This window comes from Cebidichthys violaceus, unplaced genomic scaffold, assembly GCF_023349555.1.
Source record: "Cebidichthys violaceus isolate CVI_PGR_0920_01 unplaced genomic scaffold, fCebVio1.0.p SCAF_7, whole genome shotgun sequence".
NCBI lineage: Eukaryota > Metazoa > Chordata > Actinopteri > Perciformes > Stichaeidae > Cebidichthys > Cebidichthys violaceus.
This window is the reverse complement of record NW_027176927.1, coordinates 10,895,639-10,909,860: the sequence shown is the minus strand read 5'-3', so window position 1 is coordinate 10,909,860 and position 14,222 is coordinate 10,895,639. Positions and strand designations below refer to the sequence as shown.

General features: G+C 41.9%; 1 protein-coding gene across 6 annotated transcripts in view; it reads right to left on the bottom strand.

Annotated features, from left to right (window-relative positions):
- trak1a (trafficking protein, kinesin binding 1a) overlaps positions 1-14,222 on the bottom strand; it is a 34,433-nt gene that overhangs the window by 11,438 nt on the left and 8,773 nt on the right. For 2 of the 6 annotated variants that reach the window (XM_068736337.1, XM_068736342.1), the window contains exons 1-11: positions 7,693-8,315; positions 4,320-4,396; positions 3,025-3,141; positions 2,642-2,742; positions 2,205-2,313; positions 1,698-1,776; positions 1,425-1,555; positions 1,148-1,222; positions 687-824; positions 530-606; positions 141-380 (exon numbers count right to left, since the gene is read on the bottom strand). In XM_068736337.1, coding sequence (XP_068592438.1) covers positions 141-380; positions 530-606; positions 687-824; positions 1,148-1,222; positions 1,425-1,555; positions 1,698-1,776; positions 2,205-2,313; positions 2,642-2,742; positions 3,025-3,141; positions 4,320-4,396; positions 7,693-7,915 — 1,367 coding nt within the window. In that variant the 5' untranslated portion in view covers positions 7,916-8,315. Of the gene's footprint in view, positions 1-140; positions 381-529; positions 607-686; positions 825-1,147; positions 1,223-1,424; positions 1,556-1,697; positions 1,777-2,204; positions 2,314-2,641; positions 2,743-3,024; positions 3,142-4,319; positions 4,397-7,692; positions 8,316-12,590; positions 13,474-14,222 lie in introns of those variants that run through there. The other 4 variants (XM_068736341.1, XM_068736338.1, XM_068736339.1 and 1 more) reach the window with 3 other exon arrangements.

The following is a 14,222-nucleotide window of genomic DNA, read 5'->3' as shown; positions in this document are numbered from 1 at the left end:
CAATAGACACAGACATACAAAAAATATAGTGAGTGGTGTCCCCTTAGTTTTTGGAGATGTTGAGGAAAAAACTGGGAAAGTAATGGCAAAGACAGAACTGAACATCTTAAATGTGCGCTGCAGAGTCCATCCGTCCATACCCATCATCTCGACCCTCCAGGATACTGCTAGTCCTGTTGTCCAGGATGATCCCGCTTCCTGTGTCACTACCATATATGGAGTCGGAGTGCGGCGTGCCCACCCTGCTGGAGAGCCCTGAGGTGAGGCATGATGTCCGATTGGAGCCTGGGATGTTGAGGGGGGAGGGGGCTAGCGATGAACGCTGCTGACGCATCAGGTTCAGGTTTTTCACTGTCTGGAACACTCGCTTAGGCTGCAGTCTGGAGAAACATGATCACAAAATATACAGATCTATTGAATTGATGGTCCTAATATATCAACACTGAACATTTCACTATGAAGTTCATCATTAACAACCCTGTATCTATGTTTCCCTTTTAGGGTGAGCCAGGCTCTTAACTGCATGTACCTCTGCTCTTCTACATCTGGATCATCCATCTGAAGTTCCTTCCTCATGGTGCCCTCTATTTCTGCTGCCAGAGAGTCCTGGAGAAGCAGGTGAAATGATTTTGTAGCAGCTGTGACCATGGAGATACTGACAGACTGGTTAGTGAAAATAAGCTCACCATTGGGAACAGACCCAGAGAATGGAAACGCCTCGTTGTGCTGAGTGGTAGAGTTTTATTTCTCAGGTTCTTCAGCTCCTCCTGAGCCTCATGAAGCATCTCCATGCACTCTGCATACTTATCTTGTAACTCCTGCAACTGGAGGAAGGGAAAAGACAGATCGAGAGCGATGACATGGGAAGAAATGTAGAGAGAAAAAATTGCATGTGTAGTTCTGTTTGGGAATAACTTATGTATATGTATTGAATTACTTTTAAATCTTGATTAAAAATTTTAAGAAATTTAAGTGACGTAAACGATGACTCGGTTGACCAGCTTTGTCTTGAAGACATTCTAGTTTTCAACAGGACTGAAATTGTTATATGAAGGCCTGAAATGGGCTTTTAAGGATCGTGTCGTATCAGGTGTCACATGTAGTGCTTTATTAGTGCAGGTAGTCGGTGGGTTGTGAATTGCCTTACTTCAGCAGTGAGCTGTCGCTGGGCGTCTTTGGCTGCACCTAAGTGCTGAGTCAGCTCCTCGTTCTCCACGGCATACTGCAAACACCAAAGACAAAATAGGATACGAAAAACACTGTAACCGCTGTAGTTTAAGCTCTGCTTCATTGCATTGCACACATGCATTGTTAAGACAAAATATAAATAACTAATGTGACATATCCGTAAGAGCTGATATTTGACATTATCAGTATGAGATACATCGGGGGGGGGGGGGGGGGGGGGGGGGGGGGGGTTCTACCATCTTGGCCTTCTTCTGGAGGTCTACTATCTGAGAGAGGAGGTGTGTGATCTCCTCCTGCTGTCTGGAGGCGTCCTCAGTTTTCCTGGCAAGCTCTTCAGCCAGAGTGGACATCTGCAGGTTGGCATCACCTGGAAACATCAAAAGATTCATCAGAAGTGAGAATCTGCAATAAAAATGTCTCTCTACTGCCTCACTGCCTTTAGAGAGAGAGACACGGTAGTTGACATGTAACATTGAGCATAATATGACTTCAGTCAGTCCAATACTCACGTAGTTCTTTGACACAGTCATTGACAAGTTGCAGCTCTTTCTCCTCATAAGAGATAGTTTCTGTCTCCAAATGACTGGCCTGAAAAAACCCCAAAAAGACCAGACAATACTAATCAATACTGTGGTCATTATTAATCACCCCGATACATAACTCTCCTAAAAGATCCAGAAGGTCACGCTTCGACTGTAAGACACTCTAATTAAACAAACATTGTTTGTGCCAACAAACTAAATCAAACACTTCAGTTCATGTTGTTGACGTCGATGTTGATTAATGTGCACTATCCCACATAAATAAACAAACAAATGTGACTAATAAGAATTTCATGATCATTATTGGTGGTTTCTATTCATTACATGGGGTCTCATCATTTGAGACAATATTTAAATGCAATTGTACTTCGATAAATAATGCAATACAAAGATTTACCGTTCAAACAAAGCAAAGCAGAAAACGGGTTTCTTTAAAAAGAAAAAAAAAATGTGTATGTGTAAGTGTGTGTGTACCTCAGATCGCAATGATTTGTTTTCTTCCTCCAGATCTTTGAGTTTCTTCTGCAAGGAGTCCAGGGGGAAAGAAATTGGAGTTGACACATTGTTTTCACTGGGACGCACACTGAAAACACACACACACATGAGAGGGAAACGTATGAATCAGCAGGTCAGTCAATCATCCACTCCTATGCTATAAAAACGGTGTGAAATGCCCATTGTATTCAGTAGTGGCAACGGCCTCTGTCACATTCTATTGTTATTTTTAAAAACAAGAACAGTTACATTCCAATGTTTATCTGCACTACATTCTATTAGAGAGAGAGAGAGAGAGAGAGAGAGAGAGAGAGAGAGAGAGAGAGAGAGAGAGAGAGAGAGAGAGAGAGAGAGAGAGAGAGAGAGAGAGAGAGAGAGAGAGAGAGAGAGAGAGAGGTGAATGAAAGGAGACTCACGGTGTGGAGGTGGTAGACTCCCCCTCACTTTCCTCAGCAGCGCTGGTATAGAACTGTAACAGCTCATCTTTCATGGACAAGTCGTGACGCAACTGAGACACCTATATGTGGAAACATTGAGGAAGACATGTAGACGGAGGACAGTTAAAGCAAAAGAAGAGATGGCTATGACTCCAGAACCCATGGAGGACATTACACTGATGTAGCATGTTCTAAGACATGCCTGACTACCTCTAAGGACCTATAAAAATGACAAAGGCCTATATACTTATAAAGACATTTCCCAAAAACTGTATACACACACACACACACACACACACACACACACACACACACACACACACACACACACACACACACACACTCTCTCTCTCGCTGTGTACCTCCTCTCGCATGTGCTCTACTTGCTCCTCCAGCAGCTCGTTCCTCTCGCTGAGAGCTTTGTTTTTCTTCAGCAGCGACTGTCCGATGCGAGCCGCCAACTCCAAGTCGCGCTCTTTCTGCACCGAGAAAGTTTTGTTTAGTGTTCTTACGGCAAAGCGGTTCAAAACATAACAGATATTTAACAAATAATTTTGCGTTTTAGGAAAATACGCCTATTTGCTTTTTTTTGCCATGAGTTAGTTAAGAGGACTGATAACACTCTTATCTTTGGAGCCGTGCGAGCAGTTTCCCCGTCTCCAGTCTTTGCACTAAGTTAACTGGCTGCTGGCCCTCGCTACATATTTAGAATTTACATATATGAGAGTATTATTGATCTTTTCATCTAATTCGCTGCAAGAAAGTGAATAAATGGAGTCTCCAAAATCCCAAACTATTACTTTAAAACGACGGCATTGTAAAATTGTCGTCTAGGAGTAATGTATTTGAAGGAGCAAAGCAAGTGTAAAATGTAAACAATAACACCTCAACAAGGTGGGAAAAGGTGGAATGAAGAAAAAAAATATAATGTGCACACGTTACTCAAGGACCATCAGGGTGTGTTTAAACAAGAACACTTAATACCTCAACCTCCTATTGTCCACAGCAGCACAGATCTCTCATAAGTGCAAACCCACCGCAGCACCAGAACACTCCCAACACTGAACTACTGTAATTAAAAGCTTGTTATGAATCTATACAAATGACTGCGAGGCACTCCTGTTTTTCTGAATGTCTTGTTGCAATCAACAACAATTATTCCAGCCTTCAAGTGCTGTGTGCAAAATCCACACCTATTTAGATCAGGATGTAGTGGATATTAATGCAATGTCAAACAAAGGAAGTTAACTTCTCACAGAAATAGAGGTCAGCCATCTCTGACAGGGTGAAAACAGTTTGTTGATGGTATGACATCTTTGAATGCCATGTTTAGTCAATAGTTGGGTGGCGGGTTGGCTGTTGAATTTCATGGGTCATTTAACAATGACACCAGTCTATTTTCACAGCTTTTATTTATACAGAGAAAGCCGACTGAGCTTCTCACCAGCTGATGTGGATCACTTAGATTTGAATATCGACTGCCGGCAGCTGGTTTTATGATGTGGTTCCATCAAACCTCCTTTGCTATTAACCTCATAGAGAAACCTGTGATCAGCCCACACCGTAACATTTGACCAAAGTGCTTCACAGTCTGCATATACTGTAATCATTTGTGGGTTTTTTTTACTTTAACTGATCTAACTCGACATGATTTTACCTCCTCCAACAGTCGAGTGACGGCATCAATGTCACTGTAGGTCTTCGTCATCTGGCCCACTCTGTCAGCACACAGTACTGCATGGAGAAAGAAAGAAGAGGTCTCAATACAAAAACCCCAAAGTAGATTATTGAGCAGTCAATTCACTGTGTTTAAAAAAACAATAGTAAATCTAAACCATGTATTCAATTTGTGATCTTATAGCATTCATCCCAGGTAGCATGGCAGCAATTTCAGGTCTCCTCTACAGTGTTTAAAACTGTAATAGAGGTTTTTTTTACTGTAAGTGACTGAATATATACAACATGTTTGAGATCTTGAGAAACTTAATGGTGCTGTTAAATTGTGTTGTGCTAAAAAGAGAGGTGTTTCCAATATCTACTCTACCCTCATTGATATAAAGGAGTGCAATCCTGTTCTTGGTTCATGAATCTGGTTCATGAATTCTTAAGAAGTACACTTCCACACGCTATACTCATATACAACCCACTATTCCTACCTAGTGATTCACAAACGATAAGTTACTGAGTGCAGACACAGTGGTCAATGCGAGGAACCACACCCAGCACTGCACACATTCATTATTATCAACTCCGTCCTCGTACAAAGCTCGAACTTTAAATCAATCACTTAACAATCCAGACAAGATTGTTAAATGATTAACAAGAATACATCAAATGCAACTGTAAGACTCTCAGTCTGGGGCTAACGCACCCATTAGAAGCATTCTGTTTAAAACCTCCTCGAGAGCGACTAGTTTTATTGGTTCATTTGAAAATGTGTTGCCCATTTGGTTCGAGTTGTTCTGAAGTTGTGTGTAGATAAAGTGTGGGGGTGCGGATGTATCAGACTATGAGCACCTTTACTTTTGAACAGCCCGTTAGTCACTTCTAACACTCTCAGTTGGAGAGAGGAGGTGGGTGATGCTGCGCCTTCAGGAGGTGTAATGTCCAACATTGCATGATGTGTCATACAGTACTAGGAGACACAGCAAGATAATATGATACAGCAATTTAACTATCTCTGTTCCACAGAAATAATATAATAATACTGCAGTTTAGAAGGGCCGTTGTCACATCGGGCTCATACAAAACAGAGCTGTAAAAGAGAGACATTCTGGCTTCCCACAATGCAAAACAGAGTTAGCCAATGCAAAAAGCATATTTTCATATCCTCATATATCACTGACAGTGTACCGTCAGGCTGCTGAACTTTAGGCCTCAGTTGACTGTGCTTTAGTTAAGGACATTTTCCCATCATTGTCATTCATTATTAAATAACGGACAAGGTCAAATGGGCATGCATGCCACTGGGCAGCTTCACTGAAGCATTTCGTTTGATTAAATAAGAGCAGTTTGTCATATATTTTTACTCAAAGGTAGACTTGTCAAACAACTCTGATTGTAAATAGTTCTGAGAAGCTAAAGAGATTCTACTTGAAAAGGAGTCCACACTAATCGTCTGCAGCCATGCTAGTGGGTCCGTGAGGCTGCACCTAAAGGCACAACAGCTAAATGCTGCTTTTTAGCAAGTGTAATGTTTGCCATCTTGGATTAGCATGTTAGCATGCCGGCATTTGCTTACTAGCACCAAAAAGCATTAGTGTTGCAAGTATTTTGGTCATGATACAGTCACGATCATGCAAACAAAACAAAAAAACACATTACCTTCTCTCCTAGGTGAGTTGTTGTGGCACATATTGTTACCGGGGGAACAAACCAGCATGGTGATAAGCGGAAAGCATACCAATATGAAAAAAACTAACTTGATAGCACAGGGTGCAGCCTGTTAACCTGTCGTGCTGTCTGTGTGTTTTCTATAGAACAACATGCTGGTTTATTACCATAGTAACACTCCACCCAAGTCAGATCAATAAGTGGGTACAACTGAAAATAACTATTGGAAGCTTGTGAGCCAATAGAGAGCCTTGATAATGACAGTGGACATTTGGCTTCACTTCAACTTGTTGCTGTAAAAAGATGGTTTGCAGGCTGAGAGTTAAGCAGAGAAACAGGTTTAAGGAGAACACAGCTATGATCCTCGGCCACTTTGGTCAGACAGAGGTCAGAGAAGGGAATTGCAAGCTGGATAACGTAAAAGGAAGTGTAACTTAATATTGGAATGTGATCTGGATGTTGTCTTTTTATACGGAGAGCACGTAACTCAAGACTGACACTCACTTGCTCTCTCTCTCTCTCTTTCTTGTGGCAAGCCGTTGATAAAGGAGAGAAGTTCAATCTTATGTCTCATTCCCCCTACCAATCTAGATCAGAACAGGCATCATGTTAAAAAAAATACTATATATAGATATACCTTAATAGATACTGTATGTTTGGTGACTCAGAGTTCTGAGTAGAAAAGTAGTTAAAGCTCAACGAGGACCTATTATCTGGTTTTCTATCTATCTGCGTTGCAGCAGGCGGGCTGATGAAGCCAGACGTCTGGAGTTCTGTCTCCATTCCCCCCCGTTGCTACTGGGCAACAGACAACAAACAGGTTAAAGACCACAAACAAACACCAGGACAGAAAGCAGCCCTTGTTATTCTAATCAAAACCCCAAACGCAGCCTGTAAAATGTAAAATAGTGCAAGTATGTATCATCCAGTATCATTTCCTTATTGGACCCGGGTTAATATTCATCTTAGCTGCCACTTTAAAAACTGTTTATGCCACAGTAACCTCAGTGTCTCATGCACTGACCCAAATACCTCATACAACTACTACAAAGTGACCAATCATGTTTGCTTTTTGAACAGAATATCTCTTATATTCATGCATATTTTGTAATAAATGCTAACAGCTAACTAGATCAATGAAGAGCCCGCCCCTAGTACCTGCATGAGACATACTGTTTACGTACACATTAGTTTACGTACACATCTCTCAAAATGCTCGTCCTTCTGTGTCATCATCAACCTCTGTCTCTCTCTGAAAAATTCAGAATAGTTACTGAACTCTGAACAAAATCCCAAAGTGATTAAGCAATCTAAAGAACTACATATCAGGTAGGTAGCTTTGTGTATTCTTAAACAAATATTAAAATGCATGCTGGTACTTAGCACTGATGTGATAGCTGGGATAAAGGGCCAAGCCCATATTTGAACATGTCAAATTAGCAGGTAACCGGACCATGCTGTGCTGAGACAAACACTAACATTAGAGACTGCACCTGCAGGATAAAGCCACAGTCCACATGAGACAAAAGTACCCTTTAAAGGGTTTCATGGGGTATCCAATAAAACCCCTTCAGAACAAAACAATTAAGAGGAAAGAATCCCGCTGCAGATACACTGAGCCAGCTGGCACACTCAGACTAGAGAACCAAGAAGAAGATTACAACAGAGACGATGCCCGCAATTACAATGAAGTCTACCTTCCCACAAAACCTGTTGCTCTTCATCTATCTCTTCTTCTTCCTCCTGCTGCTCTGTGCTTCCATGAGCGGGAACACAGACATACTCTTCTTCTTCTTCTTCTTCCTCTTCTTCTTCCTCCTGCTCCGTGCTATCATGAGTAGGTGGACAAACATATTCCTCGTCCTCCTCTGGCTGGTTGGAGTACTCCGGCTCGTCCTCGGAAGCTGTGAGCAGTGCCATCCTCCACTCTGGCAAGAAGGCTACCCTCTAAACCACAACGCCTGCAGAAGCAACACCATGGCTCCTACTTTGGCTGTGTGTGGGTGTGTGTGTGTGATTTAATCTATGAATCAATACCTAATCAGTGTGTACCTAGATGTGAAAGTACACATCTAACAAAGTTCCCAAGAGGACAATAGGTGCGTGTAGTGTATAGTGTAGTATGTCTCTCAAAATACTCCATTGTACATGAGTGGCAAAGTCTGTCTGTGTGCATCTGTCAAGTACCAAATGATGTCTGCTGATGGAGTTTCTCAAAGTGTGTGTATCAGTTGTCCCTTGAGGTAGCTCTGCGAGACAACCAGATAACCTGACTCCTCCCCGTCTCCTCTGGGACTGGTCAGTGGATGGCCTACTCTACTTTACCACAGACAGGGGGGTGGACAAAGACACATACTGTATAGAGGAGGTTGTCCATCATCTTTTTAAAGTCATAAAACTAGGTTAAAATAGATTTAACACAGCACATGAGAGCATTTAAAAATCTTTATTTTTTGGAATCCTTAACCTTTCAATACTTTTCAACTTTTTCCACTTTGAGGAAATGGTTCAGGCTGGCACCAACAGGACCAAATCACAGCTGAGAGAGACACCTGTTTCTCAGGTAGGCTTCGACTCCAAAAGAAAACAATTCCTTTTACAACCCCCCTCGAGTGAAACTAACTTGGTACAGTCCTGTTCAGCCACTATGGTGACAATGGAGCTGAGCAAACAATAATAGACCAGCACCTGTTTTCAGGGCGTGCCAGTCACAGTGAAACCTTTTATATGTGAATGTTAAACCTCCAACCTGTAAGATCAGGTGTGATTCATGGGATAGCAAGCTTCATTTGGGCTGGAAGGGTGACAATCGATTAAATGAATAAAATGATTTTCAATGCAAGTTTTTATAAGCGCCGAACTGTGGAGTCATTATCTAAAGGGACAAACATCAATAGAATGGACAGTTTGAGCATTTCTGTCCTCCAAATTGTTCTTTGCAAGGATATAATGTGAAGCATTCAAAAAAGCAAGAAAGCATTTCAAACGACTGCCCTGAAAAAAGACTGCTACTTTCACAAAAAGACTGCTACTTTCAACTGTAACTGTGACTATGCAGCAGCTTCAATAAGGGTTTATGGAAAATGGATAATAAAAGGATGAGTCCAATACCAAACTTCAAAACCTGTCTCTACAAGCCTGCCTCCATACTGGCAAAAGTGTGGGTCCATTAGTAAAGTATTTGTAAGAGTTTCAAAAAATACCAACACGCATTTCGATGCTGCAGCATATTTAGTTTGTTATTCCACTTTAGTTAACCATTCAGTTTGAGAGACTTCCTTGTGGCCCGATGACCGAAACTTTCCAGATTCCAACCTTTATCTTATCATTAGAATCATTCGATCGTCCTGCGTGCTGGTCCATGCACATTTTAATAAACTGTCATGAATGTTACTATTGTTGAGACATGACTACCATATTTTATCGTCATATGTTCCACACTTTTCTTTTCACATTCATAAAGACAAGCGGAGAATAACTGTATATACTGTATGTCAATGTCACATGTTCATGTGAGCCGAGCTCGTACGACCCAGAAGCCCCGACCCTTCATAGATAAATATGGACGCATCAAAGCAGCCCCACTTTTCTGCTCATTGGTCACTGCTCAAGGGTTATAATTGCTGTAATTGGTCGAGTAAACTGATGCCAGCTCAGTACTGTCCTGCATGCTTGAGTAACTCCACTCAATGGTCCTATGGATGCAATGCAGCAGGCAACAAAGGAGACCCAGACAAACAGTACTCAGTACTTTCCCATTGCTTTTCTGGTCACATTCACTTTTTACACTCCCACTTCTTTTTCCGTTATCCCTTTCATACACTCTCCCGCTTTTCGCCTCATTTGTTTGTCTTGTACAGTGAGTTGGAAGAAAATTACTAAATTGGACAGGGAATTTACACAAACAAGATTTTAGACAGTTGCATATATAAACCCGTCGAAATCAAGAAATCCACCTTGCTACAACAATCTCGGTTTGTGTCCTTCAAGCCTCTTATACGTTTATACGTACTACTTACTACTGGGGGGGAGCACAGAAACTGCTTCTCTGTTGGTAATGTTGCTACAAAGGCCAAGGAACTACTTACTTGCTGACAGAGTTGAACACTGAGTTTCTAAAATACAGCAGGTCATTTCTGATTCAAACAAAACCTCCAAAATCAAATCCGGATTTTCTTTTGAGAATCTAATGTGCTTCCATAGTTTGGACTCTAAAAGCAAACGCAAACTTGCGGGATATGAAGGGAAAAAAGCTTTCATCTATATAGACGCGGAAACAAACAATTCGTTTTCAGTGGTTTCTAAAACCAAATTAAATGGTGACACAACAGTCCATGCTTTGTCTCCCAGCTTCATTCTTGTTTCCTATAATTATCCCTTCATCCCGTCTCATTCCCAGTGGAGGGAGAGCTTGCCCTCTTTCTCAGCCCTCGCCCTCCGCCATGGTTGCCCTCCATCCAACCTTTTGTTTTGAAGGCTGCTAGAAGTGCCAAAGAATATTTGGCAGTCTGCTATCGACAGGGGTGTCTTAGAGCAGCATGCAAATCATTGGGCTAAATATAAGCCAACCTACTTCCACATCCCTCCCTTGCACATCTCAGAATAACACCAAACCAGCTGCTTTCTATTTCTGCCTCCACATTTCACAAGAAGATTTATCAAAAAAATTGTACGCTCATTTGTTTATTTGATCATTTCAGCATCAAGCGCAGTTGTACAAAAAATAAAAATCAAACCTGGGTTAGATGCCACGGATAAATAATATTGCAGACGTTTAAGCTGCACAGCTCACATGGGGGAGGTGCTGGGCTGTCTCAAACTGTTATGTAAGAATCTCTACAGAGAATCCCTGTAACACATGCATAACATAGTGCACATAACAACCAATGGATCTCTCTCTCCCTTAATCCATCAAACCTTCACAATAAATGCACAGATAACCTCCATGTACTGCTATCAAATTCACAATAATGCACCGGTGTCCGTATGGATAATAATTATGCAAATTGTAGCTGGAGTGAGTGAAATGGATTACAGAGCACATTAGGACATGGATTATAAACACGCTTCTTTACAGGACAAGGGGGGAGAGACAACGGTAGAAAGATACAGAGAGAGGGAGGGAGGAAGAGCCAGAGCCAACAGGCTGGTCATCAACCCATCAGTTCTATAACCTGCTGTTAGTCACACATGTCACATGAACAGGGACCATCAGTCCTCATGTCTTTACTGTCTGTCTCTGTGTGTGTGTGTGTGTGTGTGTGTGTGTGTGTGTGTGTGTGTGTGTGTGTGTGTGTGTGTGTGTGTGTGTGTGTGTGTGTGTAAATCTGTAGCTACGTTATCCACACAGGTTACATACTGTTTCTACTGCAAGATTGCAACACTATGTTGTAAGAAGCTGGGCTATGTTACATAAATGCGCCAAATTCTAAAATGAATAGGCAAGTTTAAAGATTTGCAGCCATCCTTTATTCATTATCATCTTGCTGTATCTATTTTTTAAATCGAATAGTTTTTTTTTTTTTTATTTAGTTTTCGTCACTCCCGAATCCTAATACAATGATTTCACTGCTTTTACTTTCTCTCGAAAGACTTTGCTTCCTTTCACTCAGCTACTCACTTAGACAGTCTACTGGCTGCCTATATATATGCCTATATATATATCCTCATTACACCTCTCTTCTCAAAATAAACTGTTTTTGCCACCGGTGACTTCCTCATAAGCAGCTAGCTGACATTAGCACCAACAGCCCTCTTATACCAATTCACAACCGGCAAAGAGGAATCCCAACCAACCCACCTTAGTCCCACTGCCCACACTTCCACCCACAGCTCGTCCTAAACGCTACTCTGTGGGCCTATTATAGAAGCCACTCTGACTCAGCTGCCACACATCACCTGTTACAACACCTACTGTATCCAGCAGCCGCTGCCTGCTGTAGCAGCAGCTTTAAGGCTGCTGTGTCTTACTGAAACGTCTCTCTTGGTTTAGTTCTTGTGTTATGAATGCCAGTCCACAAGGTCACATTCTCTGGGTTGAAAGAAATCAGTTAAAGATTGCTCCACTAGGGGTTTAGTTGAAGTACATTAAGTCATTTTTTTTTGTGTGTTGGAAGTAAAAGAAAACCCACTTTTTTCTATTATGTTCAGGGGATACATGTCTATATATTCACCAAGCTTGTTTAATATGAACAAATCCAGCTTAATCCTACTACCACCTCTCTCTACTTTAACCTCAGTCTGTGTGTCAGCAGAGGACACATTATGAAACCTGGTTAGCTGGTTATCAAACACACACAGCATTATCAAAGCACTTCTTATATATCTATGAACTGTGATTACAAACGTATTTATCAGAGAGTACTTTACACATAAGTAGAGCTCAGGATCTAATAGTGCAGCAAACAGCTCACTTGTGTTAGTGTAGTTTCTAGACAGCTCGTGTATTTTGGTGCCGTCGCTGGATACAGTATACCACAGCGGTTACACCAAAGCCATCACTGTTAAATGCATTTCTTTATCTCACACAACGCCCACAGCCGAGTTCAACTAACCAACAGAAATCACTTTAGTATATATGAAATCGACCTCTTACCATTCATAGCCAGTAACATCAGTGTTGTTAGTAGTTAGAGTCAACTCTTCAAGAGCTAGATGTCACTGCATAAAACTGTAGCAGACTTTCGTCTTACCATCAGTACACTCCTCATAGTACCAGTCCAGCTCGTAGTAGTCTCCCTTGACAAACCTCTGACCTCTGGTCTGGCCTCGTCTGTTCATCCTCACTGCTCTGACGGACAGCTGTATCGTTTCCAGTGTCCCAGCATACTTAGGTGAAATAAATTTGGCAAACACAATGTCCCAGCATGCTTTGAGACAACCAGTTTGTCGCTGGGGTCTTACTAGTTACTGGTACTGTCCGTTAATCAGTCAGTGTCCGCTTCTGCCGTCCCAGCATGCTTAGCAGTTCCCAGCTGGCACACAGTCATGATTAGTGACAATCTGCCCGTTCTCATCATATGTCCCTTCTGCCCCACACTCATTAACTGCAAACTGTCAGTGTATTATGCTCCATATTTGTTGTGATGCTGGTGCCATTTCTGCGTGTCATCCCACAGAACCGTTACTTGCGTCATCCGTTGTCAGAAGGAAAAAAACATCGCCTTTCAGTGTCAGTTGGAATCTGCCATCTCCGTCTGTCTTCTTTCTTTTCTGTCCATTAGTTTTCCACAGTCACTCCAAAGCTTCAGCAAATGTGCCACATTCTTTCCCCTCATGTCTCCATCCATTTACAGCTTCCTGTCAGTCCGTCCTCTGGCCGAGTCTTTCCTGAGGTCATACTATGACAGTTGCCTTCTCTTTTGTAACATCCCTTGCTCAGTGACAGCACTAGCTCTACACATGGACCGCTGCATCTCCAACAATGACTCAATAAACACGGAGATACAGAGAGGGAGAGAGCAGCGAGTAGCAGCAGTCACGGGTTTTGCAGTAGAAATGATGATGCTCATGACTCAGTGGGGCGGGCGGGGTTTAGAGGATGCATCCAGCCAATCACGGGGTAGCGGTGTCACTAGCTTGCTCCCGCCCTCCATTCGTATGCAAGCATCACCCCCTCCTCTTCTCCACTTTGTCCTTCTGTGAGGTTGCTATAGTAACAGGCTCAGACTCCCAAGGCCTGAGCGGCATAGCATGTAAAAGCAGTTAGCAGGAAAGCAGTGCGGTGTTGGCAGAGGTGACGTGGCTAACCCAAAATGAATGAACACAACGGCATTCAAGGCTGGTCCTTTTAGTTCGGGAGAGACAAAATGAGTACATGCACAGTGCTTGGGAGAACAATGATGAGTCATCAGGACAAAATGCAATATGCCATTCATTTCAATGACAATATGAGCACAGTTTAAAGTCAACCAGCTTGAAAGTGTTAACAAAAGGCCAAAAACCAACAGCTATCAGGCTAAAGACAGACTCACTAAGGGATGTATTTAAAATATCATTAAATCCCATGACCACTTTTTGGGGTAAGTTTGCAGTTGCTATACCAAAAGATGAAAATAATACTATGAGAAGAAACAATATTATCCATATAAATATAGATAACTTTTCATATCGTTGTCAATAATTATCACCAGCTACACGATAGCTAGGCTTACATACTTAATCAAGTAAAATAATCATGATGCACCAGTGCGCACATCACCTTGTTTATTCATAATGGTGTTACACA